At 38.7% G+C, this 20048-nt stretch overlaps 1 protein-coding gene across 1 annotated transcript in view; it reads left to right on the top strand.

Annotated features, from left to right (window-relative positions):
* GPR158 (G protein-coupled receptor 158) overlaps positions 1 to 20048 on the top strand; it is a gene marked incomplete at its 5' end in the record, with an annotated part of 208475 nt that overhangs the window by 95629 nt on the left and 92798 nt on the right. Inside the window, one exon of the mRNA XM_009275250.1 lies at positions 1202 to 1419. Coding sequence (XP_009273525.1) covers positions 1202 to 1419 — 218 coding nt within the window. The remainder of the gene's footprint in view (positions 1 to 1201; positions 1420 to 20048) is intronic.

Genomic DNA, 20048 nt, shown 5'->3' with positions numbered 1-20048 from the left:
CAGATACATGCTCATGTGCATTCGTACATAGATTTGAGAAAGCCAGAAATAATTACCCTTGTAGATAACCTTCTGCTTCAAATGTTTCAAGCTAAAAGTCTGAAGACTTTCATAAGCCAGTATCACGTGCAACATCAGTGGAATAGGCTGTCTCTTGAATTAAGACTAAACAATGCATGATTTACTAATTTCACTGACAGAGGAGGAGAATTTTGATCAAAGATACTCAAGCAATTCTCTAGTCTTATGAAAAGTGAGAGAAGTTATCACACATTTTAACATACCATTGATTTGGCTTCAGCCACATACTCTTGTTTCTGGAAGCTCCTAAGTCTGTCTTGTTTATATTAAACATTTTCAGCAAAGTCAGTTTTCTTTCTTATTTAACAATATGCTTTTTTGCCCCCTTTTTCTTTCACCTTTTTATTCCGATAATTGCCTGTAGGTTAAGCAGTCTTACAGGGGGTTACAGGCAAGTGTTCATGGATCAGAAAAAATAGGAATCCTCCTATGTGCTCTGTTGGTGAGTTCACTTTGATGGGCAAGATGTCAGCTCAAGAATCATTGATTTTCATAGACAAAATATTAACTTGCCAATAAGTTTTCCAGATTTGCTGGTGTGCTTGTGTGAACAATGGAAAATTATACTTAGTGTAAGTGCACTGGTTCTGCTTTGGGGACAGAGTAGTGCAATCATGCAACAGCATGCTGAACAAATGTTAATTAAGAAGGGTTTTATCTAATTTGAAGCTAATTAATTCACTAGATAGCATCTTTATGAAATTGAGGAACAATCTGAAATAGGATCAGAGCTTGTTCTGTGAACATTAAGTAGTTAATGGGTCTGCTCTTCATGTGTCTGTGTAAAATCCTTTCCTTATTCCCAAATCCTTGATGTAATTTCTTCCCCATTTAGAAGTCTCCTTCAAAGAATTTCCTGTGCAGATTTAGACCACTTTAAATACAACAGGAAAGCATTTGTCATTTAATAAGCTCACTTTCCCTCATGTCTAAATTGGTCTGCGTTTTCTGAATGTGACAAAGGAGGGTGAAATGAGAAAAGCAGCCCTGGCAAGCCATTTCGTAACTTAATGAAAGAGGCCAACAGAGAGTCAGCAGAGGACTGGTTTGCTCCTGTATGGATGAACTGCCCATCCTGTACAACTAAAGGTGTCTCCCCTTACCCTTCTGATACTTTCAGGAAAGGATGCAGAAAATCGCTTTTCTGGAGGTGAATTGTCGGAAGAAGTCTACACCTGCCTACCCTGCAGGGAAGGATGTTCTTACTGTACAGATGATACTCCCTGCTATGCACAGGAGGACAAGTATTTACGGCTGGCTATCATCTCATTCCAAACGCTCTGTATGCTGCTGGACTTCATAAGCATGCTGGTAGTCTACCATTTTCGCAAGGCAAAGGTAAGCAGACATGTTTTACTTTGATATTCCTGCTCATTGTGTGGTACAGACTCATTTATGTTAGGTGTATAGCTTCTCATTTTGACAGTCAATTTCTCATGTAAGGAGCTCAAGTCAAGGAGAGGATGGGATTTCCAAACAGGAATGCTTTGCTTTAGGTGTGGAGGTACCTAAATTGTTTATGTAGTTTTTGAAAAAAATGCTGAGCAATTTGTGTCTCCCAGTGAAATCTGCTTACATTTATAGATGGTGTGCAAAAATCAAGGAAACCTATTATGTTCGAAGTAATTTTGGAAAATCAGGCCAATTACGCAGGTATCTAAGGTGGCACGTGGGTATTTATAGTCTCGGGATCTTGAAAGTCTCTGTTTTACCGCTGCTGGGAATGATGTTTGGTTTAAATATATTTGAGAGACTAGCTGGAAAATAATTATATCAAAGAGAAATCTTTCCAAATCATTCCAGTTCCTAGAGAGTTTAAACTTGATTCTATGGTTAAAGATTCTTCTTTTTTCACTGAAGTATGAATATATTAAAGTGTCTGTAAATCGCTGATGCAGGCTATGGTTATGTTTTATGTACTAACCTAATGAATTTCCTGCTTTTACCTCACTCAAAATATTTTAACATGTAAGATCTTGTGGAATCTCACTGTTGACTCAGTGAATGCAGAATATTCTCTGAAACTTCCAATTTACAAAAAAAAAAAAGAATTGAAGGTGGCACATATTCGCTACCTACATTAGGGAGACGTAGGTGTGCACACAGTATGCTACACTGTTGAAATTAATAGCTTCATTCACTTTCCATAACTAGATAAGCAGTTCCATTTTGGTTTTTGGAACACTTGATCCCACAGTCTTCCTAATCCTACAGTGTCTGTGTTACAAATGTGTGGCTCATTTTGAAAGACTTTAATATCCTGGCAGGAAATCACAGAACGAGCAGTAACATTCTTTTTTTTTCTCTTCTGTTTCTGAGACTCTTTGTATTTAATGATATTGCATAAAATGATTCAAATTACAGACTTAATTGTATTTATAAAGTTTTTCATTATTAAAAGTCTGTTGTAGGCATCTGTTTAGTTGCCTAACGTTAACTTAGCAGAAGAATTTCATTCCAATTTTGTGAGGTTTTAGTCCGCCCGGTAATGTTACTCGCTTTTAATGTCATAGACAACATCATGAAAGAAGCATTCCTTGGGAGTAAAAAATTTAGTCTCTAGACCTACAGAGTGAACAGAGTAGATTACTTCATACACAGCTATTGCAAATTTGGCTTGATTTTTTTTTCCCACACTGAAATATTGATTGTTTTATAAGAAATTTCTGTATTTTATCATAAATAGCTTGAGATCAGAGATGAGCAAAATTACATACACTCTTGTACACTTACATATGTTCTGATATATGTATCTACTACAGTAAAAAATATGTCTTTATTAAACATACTACAGAAATCTTGTATTTCACAAAACCTGCTAGTAACAAAAGGTGCATTTTTACTTTTATGATGATTAGCCATTTCTCCAAAGTAGGTTATGAATAAAGACCCAGACGGGATCTGAGTATTTAATACCAAAGCAATACCAAAGAGGCACATGCACACCTTTCCTTGTTTCCAAAGAACTTTTCAGTCTTTATAAAAAAAATTGAGCTTTTTTTTTTCCAGATTACCTCTTAACCATTATCAATTAATCATGACATCTGAAGGAGTGAGAACCAGACATAAAAGAAAACATTCTTTTCTCCAGAAAGAAAAGTGACACCTTTGAGACATTGCATTTCACTCAGTTGGACAGAGATGGATTAAATTATAATTTTGCTACCTTAGAAGAGCGTTGACTTTGCTCTAAGTGTATATCTCACAAGGAAAAGAGGAGGAAAAAAAGAGACAAAAAAAGTAATATGGTGATTAACAATCCTTTCCTTTATGATCAATGTTTTCAAGGAATAGAAACTGATAACTAGGTGTCCCATTGCTTTTCATGTCATTCAGCTGAGTTTTTTCTTGGATTCCTTTTATGTTCTTTATCTTGTTGGTACAGCTTGATTTTAAAAAGAAAAAGATCTTGTGTGATTACCATGAAATGAGAAGCTGTATGAAGGGCAAACATACTGAAAACAATGAGTATTTGCATGAGAAAACTGCTGGTTACATTGGATAATGACAGAAATTTGGAGTCAATGAAGAAAACTAGTAACTGACTGTGTACTCTCTGCCAAGGGGGGAAAGTCATGAAAGTGAAAGAACAGCTATTGAAATACATTCAACATATCTGCATTTTAAGAATTTCCAACTGTTAGTGAAACAAACCTCAATTAGGTTAGTATATCTGTCTGTGATTAAAGTTACTGTGTTAAACTGCTCATTTCCATTGTGCTGGGTGGGTGTCAGAGAAGAGCATTTTTTGGATCCTCTCCCCATGTATGGGGAGACAACAGTGACAACAGTGAGGAATATATGCTAGATCCAAGCCAGTTACTAAAAGAACAGCCATTGGTAAAAGATCTACTGCTCCACTCCCAAAGAACATAGCAATGAGAGCAGAGATGTTTTCAACAATTACTGCCAAAGTGTTATTGGCACAATGTGACTTTTGTTTTGACATGATCTTTATTACTGACCTAGGATGTAATAATAATGATCTACAGGGAAACCTGGTAAATATCAACCAAAGTGGTTCCACGAGTGAAAGATCTTGACAAAATGAATGGTAATAAATAGGCAAAGCCTATAGCAAAGCCAGATGACTGCCTTCTAAAAGCCAGGCTTCTCTTTAGAGGAACCTTTAGAAGCCTCTGAAGTTTTAAGTCTCTTCTTTTAGAACTTCTAAAGGTTCCTCTAAAGAGTCCTCTTCAGATTTCTGAAAGAACTCCTCTACAAAACTGCTGAATTATTTACTGTGGAGTAAGCTACTGCTTACATTAATAGCAGTAGAGGGGGAATGGAAGATAGGAAAAGTGACATCTGTGTTTATAAAGACTTCTAGTAATGGTGACAAGAACTAAAGATCAGTAGGTCCAACTTACGCGCTTGCATATTCATAGAAATGGTAATAAAAAATAGAACTACTGGCTCCATGGATGAGTGTGGGAAGTGGGCTTTTGTGAGAATGTGATGCCCTACAGATGTATTTATAGCTCTGTGAAGGTGGATTATGAGCATGTGGATATGAGAGTACTTTTTCCAAGGTCCGCTACTAAAAACTCTTAAAAATTATGATCTCAAGGGCCTAGATGAGCTACACTTCTTGTAGGTAACCAAGAGATGACAGAGGAAAAGACAGTGCAGGAAATATGGTATAAAATCATGTAAGGCAGGGAGGTGTTGACATGTGAACAGATATTCATGTTTCCTCTTAAGGTATCACTAGAGGGTGTTCAAGGGATCTCTCAAGTGGTTAAAAAAAATCAAATAGGTGTTTTGCACAACTTTTAGTTGCTTTATGTCACTCATTGGAAAAGAATATCATGGATCCCAAAGTATAAATCAATTCAAATAGAGTTTAGAAGGAATCATGAAGGGTATTTCCATTATTGGCTGTTTAAATACAGTGGTTTTGGTGAAACATCTGGTGCAGGAAGTCCATAATTTTTATTGTTGGAAACTGGGAGGATAGACCAGGAAGGATCACACTCTGCTGTTCTCCTTCTTTAATAACGCAGCATAGGCCATGACCTGAGGTGGGACACTACACTCTGAATTAGAAAGCCATTCTTTTGTTCTCTTGGCAAAGAGTCATTGAGTTAGATTTCATGCCTCTTGAAAGCGCTGTAATTACTCATATAGACTTGCACATTTGATAGGTGGCAAAACAAAATTCAACTCATTTGTCAAAGACACAGTTACTCCAAACTATCTCTGGTACCACTGACCAAAATCTTGGCATTGCCAACCTGTAAATGAAACTGCAGATTAGTGACTTCAAGCAGTAGTCAGCATTGGCAAACAGTACAAAATGGAACCGCAGAAAGACACTGTGAGAAAGCTCAGATCGATGCTGAGGAATTCATTTGAGGCTTTGTCAAACACAGGTGAAAGTGACTCAGCAGCCCCAAGATTAGCTCAGCAGCAATGTTATTAAACTGCAAGAGCCATAACTGGAGAAAATCACAAGCAGAAAATGTGCCCCGTTGCTGAGAGAGGGAGAACTCCAAAATGCTACGAATAAAAAAAATTTGGAGGAGGGCACAGAAGAAGTAGCAGAAGATAAACTATTAGGGAAAAGCATTGTAGGGGAAAAAGATGAAAAATGTAACAGATAAAGCAGATGCAGCTGTTGTAATGGGAAAAGTCAAAGCATTTCAGCGGGAGAGTAAATGGAGGAAATGTGCCAAACAAAGAAAAAAAGGAAAAAATATTCACAGCTAATACAAGAAGGGAAAGCAGATGTGTGGATCACTTCAATGAAATCTTTAACTACCCTAGACAACCCTCATGCGAAGCAGTAATGAAAGCTGGAAACCCTGAGCCTGGCATTAACACAAGCTGCAAGAGGCTGAAAAACTCCTGGGAGATGGAAATGGATGAAATCCCGTCAGAAAAGCTGACGGCGCCTACAGCACCAGTTTAATGACACTGAGGGAGTTATGCAGTGAAGCCTGGGAAAAAGAGATTTTTCCTCAATAGTGGAAACGTTGGAGTTTTATTAGATTGCCGCAACAGGGTGATCTTGCTGAATACTGCAGCTGGGGAGATGTTGAGGCTTCTGCAGTGTGGTAGTAAGAGAGGTAAAGGGACACTGGATGCAAAACAAGGAACAGGCTCAACAGAGGCTCTCAGCACTTTGGATGGACTAGATAATGTGTCCTAGCAATTGTAGAGGAGCATATAAAGGAATAGGCTCCTCTTATTGCTTTGGTTTTCAAAAGGCTTTGACAAGACTATGAGAGGTTCTTGCAGAACCACTTTTAGCCCTACAGAGTCAGATCTTCATGGCTGTATAAAGAGGTGCAAAATATTCTCTAAGTTCAACAACTAAGAAACAAATCAGCTCAAGGTGAACATTAGTAAACATCCTTGTATGCTGTGGCATTATTATTGATTGGATAATGCAAACATTACTACTAAAAACACATCCAGAAAGTATGAGGCTAAGCTAACAAAAGTAGCTGGCTAGGCAAGGACAGAAATCACTGATGCTAAAACAAATATTCTCAAAAATGAGAAGCTGAACAGTGATTTTGTAGGAAAAAGCATCAACAGAATAGGAGAATTCATCTATGTGAGTAGTGTTATATGAACCAACGGAGAGCACTCAAACAGGGAGTGACCGACTGCAGTATTGATTACATGCAGTGTAAGGGTAGCAAAGCTATATGGCACCAGAAAGAAACAGAATGTTTAAATAATATACATAAAAACCATTTTTTTTAAATTTCAAAATTAACATAGGATTTCAAGGGCTAAAGATCTACCAGAGCCTTAGAGAGGAAACCAGCTGTGTTGTAAACAAGTTCTTATAAAAGTACTGGACTGTGGAAGGACATTACCTGCAAAGAACCTAAAGAGCTCATCAGTTATCAGGCTGCCTTTTCAAAATGAAGAAGAGCTGGAAATAACTGACCTTTGCATAGCGGCATACCAACTCAAACATGGAGCTTTCAGGTAGAATACAACTGCTGTGGGGAATTGTAAGTGCCCTTAAGAAATGCTAAGAACCACTACTGGCAAAGAGACCAGAGAAGCTCATCTCAGCTGTAGCGTGGAAGAGGCTCATTGCTACTTCAGTGATGAAGAATGAGAGATGAGAATGTGACGCTGGCCTTGACTCACACTAGACCTATTCAGAAGGGTCTTGTTTGCTGTAAATTCTCATTCAGATCAATGCTAAAGGCCTCAGAGTAGTTGCACTAAAGCTAAGTTACTTTCCCATCATCTTTCCTTGACATGCACTGCGGTGCTGCCAGGTTCTGAGCGGGTAGGGGAACCATGGGTGCGTGGGAGGAAACCTTTGGGGGATCTGGTCTTTCTGTCTTCCTAACGTATCTATGGCCAGCATCTCTGGATGTAAATCCAGCACATCAAGGTAAAATTGACAGCAACCAGCACACTTGGAAAAGGTTGTTTTCAGCTCTGAAAAATACTGGAAAAAATGCTTAGAAGAGAGTCTTCAAAACAGCAGTTTGGAATGGTGTTGTCATATGACATTAACAATGATGAAGGACTATGATAGAACCCATTGAAATGAAGGGCTTTGCCCCATTCAAGACCATTTCCAGTTCCAAATATTAGAAATTTATGACTAAATAACCTTTTATTGTACTGGTCTTCCCCCCCCCCATTTATGAACACTCAAGAACTGTTGGAAATACAGAAATGCAAATACTTTTAATGAGAGGAGAAAAATATATATCTGGAACACCGATCAAGGAAAGAACTCACAGTTAACAAGACCACATGGCTAATCATTAAGAAGAATAAATCATTTTACCTCTCTTGAGGGAACTGTGGCAAACTGTGGCTGTTAGCAACTGACTCTTTTTATATGGTTTTTACTCTCTGTTGAATACAGATTTCCAGTGTTTGGAGTTCAGGGTGGCTAGATATTCTATGCCACCACTTTCCTATTTTTCCATTTAGTGTAAATACATTTAAGTGTTCTGCTAAATATGATTTAAAAACTGTGAAGATACTCCCTAAACAATGCAATTTTAAACACTGCACAAAACTGCACATAGATGGAAAGGCAACATGCAAATTAATGCTGTAGTTCCCCTTTCTAATAGTCAGAAATCAAGAATGTCTTTTCTCCCTTACTGCAGCCATGATAGGATGCAGTAATTCAGAGTGAGGTAATCACAGGCTATTGATGTGTGATGCATCTTTAAATATTAAAGCATGCTGGCTTTGCAAACATACCTTTTTTGCTAATGTAAATCAGCCAATCCTTTCTTTTTTTTAACTCTACAGTGGCATCTTGACGTGCTTATGCCTGGAATCCTTTCATCTTTGGTGCACATTCTGCTTTTTTCTCCCTAGACACCAATTTCTGATGTTTCAGCTGAAGTGGAAACTTGATAGAGGGAAATGATCTTGCGCAGATGGAGCAGCTGCCTTTACATGCCGTGCTGGTGGGCATACCTGACAGTTCACTCAGCACATACACATTCTGTGCAGTGCTTTATACACCCTTTCTTCATCATATCCTAGAGTGAGAACCTAGTTTCTTGTGATTTCTCAGGGAAGTTTATTGTAGTCTTGAGGTGTGCAGCTTTAAAGACATTGGCGATGTTGTTTTCGAAACTGTTGTTTTTAGTGGAATTCTCATTTCCTGTATTCATAAAACAGAACTCATAAAATGTCCTTTCCCATTTTTCTGCTTAGTTAAGGTATGCCTTTAAGGATGCTGTACTTTTTTAACTCTCACATAAATAATTGCAGAGTGCCATATGGAAAAGATAAGAAGTGCAGGGGCTGTTAGCCTGCGGCAGCAGTTGAAAATTGGAGGTGACATACTGGCTGCTGAAATTCCCAAAGACAGCAGGCATTGGTAGGCATGGCTGCAACGGTGGTATTGCCCTGTGTTTGCAGGGTGTTGTGGCATTCACTTCATAAGCCCGAAGGTTTCACATCTATGTATATTTGCATTCCAATACATGGTTTAGAAGAATTAAGTACTTGTGAATAGAAAAATAAACCTAGTTTCACTATAGACACTTTAGGCCTAAGGAAAAACTGAAGTGTGCAGAAAATAAAGATATAGATATAAAATATATTGGTTGATTTCAGTTCAGTCTCATGAAGAAGAGAGAATGAGAAGAGCAGGGCAGTAGGAAGCACAAAAGGCTATATAACAGTGTTCACTAGAGAGAGTCTATCCCTAACGGACAAGGTAGGTTGTCAGTTACTTTTTGTCAGTACTCAATGGTAGCTCTAAGGATCCAAAAGCTACAATCTTCTCTATATATCTTTATATTAAGCCAACATTTGTCTCCACAAAGTTGAACTACACAGCACCTTAGGGCCCATCTAGATAACATACATAGTTTATCTGGGAGTGTAGTGCCTTCAAAGTGATGGGAATCAGCTGTGGACTATGACACATTTGCTCCACTTTGGTGTTCAGACTGATTCCTGGCCTTTACATTCTTAACCTTAATGTCTTGCTATTTAAGACCTTGCAGTCTATGAATCATTGTCATCTTCTGTTCCGCCAATACTCCACAAAACTCTACAACATAGAGCCCCAATGTTCAAATTAATGGAGCTGATAGTAGTGCGCTTTCAGTGTAGGGTGCTGGCCAGGAAGATAGCTGTCACCAGAGACAAGGCTGTAGTAGCCTTGAAGGCATATGTAAGTTTAATTGTATTACACTATGATTTCACTTTTAAAATAAATTATGTAAAATAAAGATAATTGAATCCTTGAATTTCAGCATATATTTTCCAACAACAAGAACTATTACAGCATAGAATAATTTTGCCAAAGCTGTTTCAGAGCTAAAAATTAAACTGAGCTAACTGTCAAGATTTTTGGTTGTCTGTTACCCTCTGTCTTTGATTCTTGATGAGTCTTGTGTTTGTGGCCCTTGTAGGGAAGCTGAGTAGACCGAATGGTGTGTCACATGATAATAAGCTTTCCCCACTGATGCTTTAATGCAATAACTTCAGGACAGTTGCATTTACCTGAAGTTTCATTTGGGTTTGTGAATAAGCATTTACAGATTGCTGGGAAGGGACTTCCTATCATGTCAGCAGAATAACAGCAACATTATTTATTTATCCTGCTATTTGTCTTGGAGTTGTATGCTGCTGTGAACCTTGCTTGTACAATCAATAGCAATAGCAAAGTCCCTGGTGGCTTGCACAAAGTCTTTGGCATGCCTCCCTTTCCAAGAGCAGACTTCTGTCTGAAGTAGGCCTTTCTTTTTGTTTTAAGGGTCTAAGTGTAGGTTCAGAAGAACTATTCTGAGGGTGAGCCTGATTTGTAGTGGAGGGACTTTTCAACCAGAAAGGCTTGCAGAATTTCATGGTGACAATCATTTGCTTGATGAGCTCTTTGTCTCTGGGAAAAGCATTTGGCCAATAGACAGGGCCAAGGTTTGGAGATTGAAATGTGGTTTTTGATGGAGCTGGGATTTGCGTTCCAATGTGCCAGTGTCTGGACCCCATTTTGACACTGAAAACCAGTATAACTAAGGAGAGGCACATTTGAAGATGAGAAAATAATTTTTTTAAAAAGTTTCACTCAAAGGGAAGGAAGAAATAGCTTAAATGAAGAAACTGGGAAAACAAACAATATTGGGAAAAAATGTAGCATGAGAACTTTCAAATAACAGAAATAAAACTGTATTGGAAACCTTATTCTAGGAAAAGTCTTGCATTTTTTACTAATTTTTTTTTTATTGTAAAACTTTTATTTAATGGTAGCATCCTCAGAGAAACTTTATGTGCTCTTTTCATGTGGTTTTTTTGGCTGTATCATGTGGTGGAAGCTCAACACAGATCATTCAGACTAAAACATATGCCTGTTCTTCATTCTTTTCTTCATTTCTTTGGGTGAAAGTTGAAGGTTTATAGCTCACAAGCAGCAGCCTTATGCTGTCAGCTTCTCTTTAGGACTTTGTGCTGTGAACACAGTCAGATTGCTTTCTGCCTTCCCTGTCCCAGCCGTGCCTCCCTCTGTCTGGAATAAAATCTTGGCATTTTCCTCTGACATCTTCTCATCAATATCAATATAGCTGAAAAGAAGCCTTCATCTCCTCCTGCTTCCCTCGAAGACATCTCAGCTATTGCTTTCTTAGTTACTGTAGCAACCTGCTTGTTACCTAACATCATTTTGGACTCTGGAGCTCACTTTGCCTCCGGCTATGTCTAAGCCTTGCTGAACTCCTTCCGAGTTCCCTTTTAATACATGTTTTGTGCTGGTCCACAGACCTAAAATTCTTGTCTCAGCTTGTTATCTTGTGTCTTGACTGCTGCAATGTCCTTTCAACTGGCCTTGGCACATGCAGTCATGGCCTATTATTAAAAATGATGCTGCAAACAGTTTTCTGTCCTGCCACTTTGTGTTGTCCTCATAGCATCTCCCTCTTGACATCGTACATGAGCTATACCTCTTGGTTTTTGAACTCCCACATGAGCTTTTCTCTCTCTCCTGATGCCATTTCTTTGATGCAGAAGCGTCAACACCAGCCTCCATCATCATCATCTTGTTACATTTTTCAAAAAACACCCCTTGTTCCCTTCATACTTTCCTCATGCTTGGTAGAGGCTTTTTGAGAACATCCCCTGCTCTCTGTATCACATTTTCAGATTCAAGTGCTGACAAAGTATGTGACTACGGGTGGGATACTAATAGGCTGGCACTGCTGATTGCTTGTTACGATATGTGATGTTGCCTTGTTGTTCCATTGTTCTTTCCATCTGTCCTTATCCGTCTGTTGTCCCTTATCTTAAACTCTTAACTTTGTGGAGGAAGGACAGTCTTTTTTACTTTCTCCTTGTGCAGGGTCCATGATAACCTGAGGCTGACCTGGGGCTGGGGCTTTCAGCAATACAGTGGTAGGAAGAAGAATTAAGTTATACATAGCAATATTTCTTTCAAAGGCAAATGTGCTTTTATTTCCAGTGAAACATACAATCCATGATCTAAACTTAATAAGAGATTATTTAGCGTAATAAATTCTGAAGAGCTGAAAAATCTCACCATTTTTGGGATCAGCATTTCTCAGATCCAATCATAAGCTATTAGTTTGGAGTGGTTTAGCCACTTGGCTCTTGTAAAGTAAAAGTGAATAAAACAAACTGCAGTTGGATTTAAAATCTTCAGAATTATGAGTTTTTGTTTGATTTGAAATTAGTATAATGATCTTCATCTATAGTTCATTTGCCTTCTCAGTCATGTGAATAATGAGATTTTTTTATCTTTATCAGATTTATTCTAACCCTTCTCTTGTTACCTCATTCTCAATTTGTTTCCTCTGAGGTATTAAGAATCTTGAGCTTTGCAGTCAGGTTGTTTTTTTCTCTTGTAATTTGCCATAAACTATTTCTTTCTACATGATTGAACTACAATTTATACAGACTGTTTTAGTGAGCTGTGGTATTTTCTTCTGTAACAGGTGATGCCATGTTGAATAAGAAAGCTGAAATTCAGTTCAGGTGTTCTGAAGCTATTTGTAAACTAAATCAGGGGAACATGCTAACTGAGCCCCACCTCCTGCTTGTGAAATTTGGGGTTGTATTCCATCAGATTTTTTGTATATTCCATTTGACCTCTTGCTGATTAAACAACTATCGATATTAAAGTGCATTTTATTCTTGAAGACCATAATGCCTTTGCATCTTCATTTCATTTCTGCGTTAATTGAATGCATAACCTAGTGAAACAGGCACTTAAAGTGATCCAGAATTTTGATGATCGTCACTTTACATGTTCAGCTTTTAAATTAACCATAAGAATGTGAATAGACTGAAACTGAACTTAGGCATTATTTACCTCATTACTGATTTTTTTTGGTCTATGTATTCATCGCTATTTGGTGAGAACCAGGTATCTTGATCTAAGCAGTATGTCCCCAAGGAAGGAATTCCTGCTCTTATAAGAAAAAATGTCCCTGAGACATTAACCATTTTCACTGTGAGGGTTCTTCACCAACAAATACTGTTTTTTCAAGTATCTGTCTTGTAGGTGGTGTAGCGCAACTTATATGCAGCAGGACCCATGTTTCAAAATGCAGAACACCTTATCTTCATCATGATGTATCGTAACGGGTCTCGTTACTTGTATAACACAAAGGATCAAGGGCCACGTGAATTGAAAAAGAAAGTATTTGGGGATTTCTTGGATCCCTGACATCTTGCGCACTTTTAATGAAATTGATTTATGATTGATGGCTTCTTGACCTTTGCTTTTGCTGATTTTTTTCAAGTAAAAAGTAAATTTAATAATTATATTCTATTTGAGCTCAGCTATAACTAGTAATAGAAAAAATATTGACCTCTGTGTAAGTATTCTTTAAAGGGAAATGAAAAAACATGAGGATTATATTTATTTGTTTTAGGAATACTGCACAAAACCTGCAAATGCCAGAAAATTCTGATAATTTGCCAATACAGCTTAAGTGGCAGCACGTCTTTGTAATGCCTATCTTTAGAAAATTAGCCTTTGCTATGAAATTTACTGTATTTGCAATCCATATTCTATTAGGAGGCTATTATTCAAATAGAACAATTATCATTAAAAGTATTTGTCAGTGTGGTAAGAGGTTGAACAGGGCACAGAATTTCATCTTGAATATTTTACAGAGAAATTTTCAAAAGAGGCACAACCATTTCTATCTTGAAGTGAAGAGTGTTTCCTGCAGTTAGTTGGGAATGAGTTGCTTGAATTTTGTATGCCAACCAGCAATAATAAAATGAAAGCATAGCCTTGTTATGGCATTTGAAATTTCCCTTTTCCTGGGTAGCAGTCCTAATCAGTCCCTGAATTTATTATTGAGAAAATAAAAAAATGATGATAGCACCATTCCAGGGTACCTAACTGAGGCTTCAGGGGACTCCTTCCAGTTGCTTTTGTGCCCATTCTTTAGTCCCTAGTAGTCCTCATCCAGGTGTGGACAGTATTAAGATAACCACAACAATTAAATGCAGTTCCACTCTTTTCTGCTATTCTTAATGTCGGCGGCTGTCTGGGAGCTGGCAGGTCCAGCTTTTGTCTCTTAACAGAGGAGCCAAACACCTTGCTTGCTGTAGCTCAGCCTCAGGGACAGAAAGAAGGATCTCTAGATTCTATTTCTTAAAGGGAAATTTCAAGTGAAATAAAATTTCTGAAATTAGCACGTTAGTTTCTCCACACAGCTTCGTCACTGAAAAAGATAACAATGTGTTTGTAATTGGGATAAGAGGCAGGAAAAAGGTTCAATGGGCTTTAGAAAAACAGCGCATGGAAATCAAAGCAAAAATATAGTCATACTGAAAAAATTTGTTTGCTGGGAAGGCGTATTTTAGTAAGAAAAGGAACTGGTAATAAAACATTTCAACCAGCTCCACTTCAGGCCAAGTATTTTCAACTTGACAAAATCTCCTCTCCCTTCTGTCATTTGATAGAAGTAAAGAACCACATATACCAGGAAACAAGAATTTGAACAGGAAGGGTTTTCAGAGAAGTAAGAGACAGATTTGGGAATACGATCCAATAACTTCTCATCACATCTCCTGTGTCCTCATGCGCAGAGTAGAATGGATCTGCCAGACCTGCACCACAAGGGTCACGCCAGAGCTACTCCTCATGGGAGCACCGGAGAGTGAGCACACTGCCGTCACGTGTGCCTTTAGCTAAGCTTTTTGTTTCACTTGTTTTGAGACAGTTTTACATAGTAATTTATCTAGTCACTTCAAATACATCAGCTTAGCACAGCAGAGCAAACCTGTAGCTGTTCTTTATGTTTCCTTGCTTCTGTACCATTCTGTTGTGTATCCATATGTGCTTTCTAGCTGTACGTTGAGTGGTAGATACCCTTTACAGTTTAATAAGTATGAATGTGTCATATTCAAAGTTGAGATCAAGGACGAAATCAGTCTTCACTTTTTTTCTAATAATTTCTTGTAGGCCTCGTTTATCTGTAAGGCAAGCTCACATTCTGGTGGTAAGCCACCTTTGCAAAAGGAAATTTTCTTTAAATCACAGCCCCACTTGGTCATTCTTTATATTGTAAAAGTGGCAGAACTGTTTAATGAAAGCAAACAAAAAAAAAAAAAAAAAAAAATAGCCAACCTTTTCCCCTCACTAGGTTTCCATGGTACCAAGCTCATATAATACACAGTGACGTGTGGCCCTGGAGAAATCTGCAGTCTTCCTGGACTGACACCAAAAGTGTACAGTTCTGTTAATTCAGTAATATACAATGTAGCAGATACGGAATGACTTTAATTTTATTTTGGCTTTTAATGTCTTATTTTTTTCTCCTCTCTGAAAATACTTTGACACTCATATCACTGACTTTGTGTGATGACAGTCAGAAATTCAATGCTAATTAATGCTGCTGTATTTCCTGGATTGCTTAGGACCACAGAGAATTGAAATGCAGTATTTTCTATGCTTGTTTATGCATAATTTTAGCTTTTTGTTTTGTTACCCTGGATGCAACTTGGCTGGCTACATTTTTTTTTAATTTCCCTCATGCAAATAATTGTTAAGAATTTATTTATGACCCTTTAGCAGTGCCCAAGAGGCACGTATGACTTTCCTTTCCTAATGTGATTTGCCACAGAAATGGTGTTACCTTCTGAGATCCAGGGATGAGGAATGACTGTTTATCTCAAAGGTTACTAATGTGGTCTAGATAGTATGGATAGACTGAAGACTGAGCAAATCCCAAGGCACAAAGCAGCCCTTCACAAACAATATTTTTTGCAGGCCTAGTCAAGTAAATGTGCTCCGCTAAGGCAATTGGTAGGGGGAAACGAAGGTAAGATGGAGAGTACTTGGCCTGCGCTACCTAGGAACTCCCCATCCCCTCATTAGTTTCACAGGCAATTGACAGTAAAGCTCTAAGTTGAGAGAGGTGGACTGGCAATAGCCTGCATGGAGCTGATGAATAGTTCCTTCCTGCCATGGAGAAAGCCTCAGGAGCAAACCAAACAGTGCAGTAACACTGAAATCCCGCTTTTGAAGTGTTGTGACATGAACGTGATCTGGCTCTACCTGTTCTCCTCCAGTGACATCTGAGAGTTAGACTACGTGTGCTTGCTCCTCAGCTCTTGTAGTCACCATTTCAGTTTTTCTCCAGGAGCTGCCCTGTTGTTTTGGTCAGTTTCTTTATGAAGTAGCTGAAGGTAATACCAAGAATAGAGAATGAAATTCAATTTTTATGCTCCAGCCACATGCAGTTCCAGCTCCCTCAGATCCAAGACTGGAACCAGTAGTCAGATAGATAAAAAACTCTGGCTGAAACGCAGTCTTGGAATGAGATGGATGAGGAAGCTCTATGAAAACCCCTTGCCTTCATACCATCATCTTAATAAAGGCATCTGTTCATATGTTGTATGTCTAAATCTTTATTTTATCCTGATCTTTTCATTAATCAAATGTCCTGAGTAGCAGCCTGGCTGAAGAAGACCAGGGAGCCCCAGTGGAATTGGGCTGAATATGAGCCAACAGTGAGCCCTCACCACAATCTAGGAAAACCGTATACTGGGCAACAGGATGATGGCCAGCAGACAAAGGAAAGCTGTTACTCCTCTCTACTCAGTGCTAGTGAGGCTGCTCCTGAAATACTGGGTCCAGTTTTGAGCTCCGTGGTTCAAGAACAGTGTGGAGAAACTGGAGAGAGTCCCGTGGATGACTACTAGTGGGGACTAGAGCATATAACCTACTGGTAGAGCTTGAAGGGAGCTAAGCTTCGACAGAATGGCAAAGAGGAAGCTAAGGGGCCATCTAGTAGCAGCCTACTTGAAGGGTGGTTGCGAGAACAGATCTACAGAATGGATTTGGAGAAACTGAAAGAAGATGAAGTTACACTGCACAGATAGGTAAAGCTGTAACTACTGACAAAGGTAAAACATCAATTAGCTGATGTAAAGCAATATTATTCACTATAATGGATTAAAATGATGTCAAGGAAAGTTACCAGAAAAACAAACTCTCCTTAGTAACGGCAAGTGATGGAAGTAACAGGGGACAACAGTCACAAATTATGGCTTGGGAGGTTTAAGTTGGACATTAGGAAAAACTTTCTCACTAGGAGAGAAGTGCCAGACCAGAGTCAGCTGGGTAACACATCAGTTACCCACCTCCATTCTTGGAGGTTTTTAAGACTTGGAGAGACAAAGCTGTGGCTGACCTGATCTAGTGTTGGCAGTACTCCTGCTTTGACCAGCGGATGGGACTAGATGACCTGTAGAAGTCCCTTCCAACAAATGTTTCTATGAGTCAGTGATTCTATGAGACTAGTTAGTTTTTATTATGCACATTGTGGCATATTAGAGTGTTTATAGATTAGATACAAAACATGAATGATAACAGGAACTGTGAAAAGAAAAGAGCATCTCAGTCTTCTTTCAGCTGATGGTTAGTTGTTTGTAAGGTTCATATTCCCTTTATTAGGGTATCCTGCAGAATATCAAGACTTGGAACTTGCCTTATTTACTTTCTTTTGGATAAAGTAGATGAGAACAAGAAACCTTTATTTGTAAGAATTTTTCTGGTGCAGTGTTACTTCATCTTCTTTCAGTTTCTCCAAATCCATTCTGTAGATTAGTAGGTATTTTTGCTCTGCCACCCTATCCAGACACCTCCTTTTCTAATATATTCAAGAGAAAAAAGGGTGGTGATCTTACTATGAGAAGTTGTGCAAGTTTCAAGTTTCACTGGTCATTTTTCCTGTCACAGGACTTTGCAAATGAATGTTTGTTTACAGATGTGACCCCTAGGACCCGTATTATTTCTAGCTTCACCTGCCCGTTCCATCTCACCTCTTTTTTTCTTTTCAGATCAATACATTTGTGTTTTCTCTCTGTATATTTCTAACATGTTAGCTCCTTGCCTAGAAAAGCTATAGACATCAAACTCATAATGGAATCAGGATGATCTGCACATTAAACACCTGCATGGTATTGAAGCATGCACCTCAGTCATGTTACTTTTGTTAGAGCACTGATGAGTGGTCACAGAGTTTTCTGTATTTGCGGTAGTATGTTAGGGTTTTTATCTCTTTTCCAGTAAAGGTATATAAAAAGATTCTAACATATTCCACTTGGGCACGCACTCTCTCTTTCATTGTTCCTTCTTCTGTTGAAGTCTTCAGTTTTCAAAGCAGGCGTTAGCCCCAGTACTGCTGGTTTGGATGAGTCCTGTGAGTAACTCTGTGTTAGAGGGGTGCTTCTGTCTCAGCTGGACTGCCGTTCACAGAACAGCACAGACCTATGGTGAATGGCTTCCCTCCTGTAATAGTGTTTTTTGGTTTGTTTTTATTAATGAGAAAAGATATCTGAGAAAGTAAATAGCTGTATTTCTCTAATAAACAGTAAATGAGGCTTTCCATAAAGGAATTGCTCCGGAGAGACTACTATGTTTGCTTCACAGGAGAGCAGAAGTAATGAAACAGCCTCTACTTCCTTGTCCTCCTAATTCAGAATATTTGTACATGCTGCACTGAGATTTCAGTATTGAAAACACAGTTAAGAAAAATGCCTCTGACTGTCTATGTGTCTGGACCACACCAAGGTCTGGCAAGGTCTCCTTTCTCACAGGGCTGCCTCTGTTCCCGGCACCCTGATTTTGCTTTCCTTGCCCTTACCCCAAGGCTCTGTCTCCTCTCCATCAGCGCATCTTGCTTGACTGACCAAAAGAATCTGCCATGGGATTACCGTAAGCCACTATTATGTCTTGTCTTCCAAGGGGAAGCCTACAAAGGCAATTTCAGTGTAGCTGCTCCTCAACTTGTTTATGGACTGAATATGCCACATCATGTAGCGTGATGTCCTGTGCCATAACTCTGACCCTATGCCTGGATGCAGAGTTGCAGTCAAATCCTGAATCTCACACGGAGGTACTGTCTAACCTCTGAGCCAGTAATGACTGTGAGTATTTCTTGACTTCGTGAATAGTTTTAAGTTTACTAAGTTTACTTAAGTTTACTTTAGATCACCAACACTCATTTAACTTTGAGTAGTCACTGAAATGCAAAACGGTCAGAAGCATCTCACAACTGTTAGTAGCTACATCCCAGCTGAGAGGAGCTGCTGTGAATATTTCTAGTGTCTTCCTCCTTGAGTTGGAGTGCCAGCCCAGTCTGGCGTGGCTGAATAACATGTGCTCGGCTATGAGTCCTGTGTCGCTGCCTAAGTCACACTAGTTTACTTGAACTCACTTTTTCCGTAAACGCCTCTTGAAGTACATTACATACAGATGCAAGACATTTTACTGTTCTAGTATGCTGATTTTTTTGTCTAGGTGTAGCATTACATACCCAGTGATTCAGAAGTTACCAACCCCACCAAACAGGGGCCTTTATGTCCTGTGTCCTCACACTACTTCATTATTTGCATTTGCTACCATGTACCTAAACCTATCTTGCATTTTGCTAGCTGGCCCTTTTGATAGCTTCCTATGAAACACCTGATTGCAGTTCACTTGAATTGCTCTCATGGCTGACAACTTGCATCAGATTTGATGGAATTGTCTTAGTGGACTTTATTGTTCACTGCAGAACTGAAGGATGGTAGCTACTCTCTAAAAAACCTCTGGCTCAGGATGAAGAAGATGGTAGAGACCAGTACATACCTGGTCTTGACCTTTAGTGTAATACATGCCATACTATTTTAATTGCTTCCTTTTGGTTTGATTCCAGTATTTCTGGATGGAGGCTGGATTGACGCTACTGCGTAGTTCAATCATTATTTTTCTTCAAAATCAAACAAAGGAATGTTTTTTGTATGCGGTGCAGGGATAAGAAAGGCCTACAGAGTGGTAGAGGATTGGAATTATTATTTAACCAAGATCTCAGTTAATTAAAAAGCAGACAAACCTAGAGAATGTGGAAAATACATGGTAGAGGTAGCTAAGCTAAGTATGAAAGTTAGTATGAAGCTAGAAGTGAAAAATACATTGCAGTATCACTTAGGTGTCAGCAATGTGTAACCATTAAGTGAGACACGGAAAACCAGAAAGGACAGTTTTA

Source organism: Aptenodytes forsteri, unplaced genomic scaffold, assembly GCF_000699145.1.
Source record: "Aptenodytes forsteri isolate BGI_AS27 unplaced genomic scaffold, ASM69914v1 Scaffold336, whole genome shotgun sequence".
In the NCBI taxonomy this organism is placed as follows: Eukaryota; Metazoa; Chordata; class Aves; order Sphenisciformes; family Spheniscidae; genus Aptenodytes; species Aptenodytes forsteri.
This window is presented reverse-complemented; position numbering and strand designations above follow the sequence as displayed.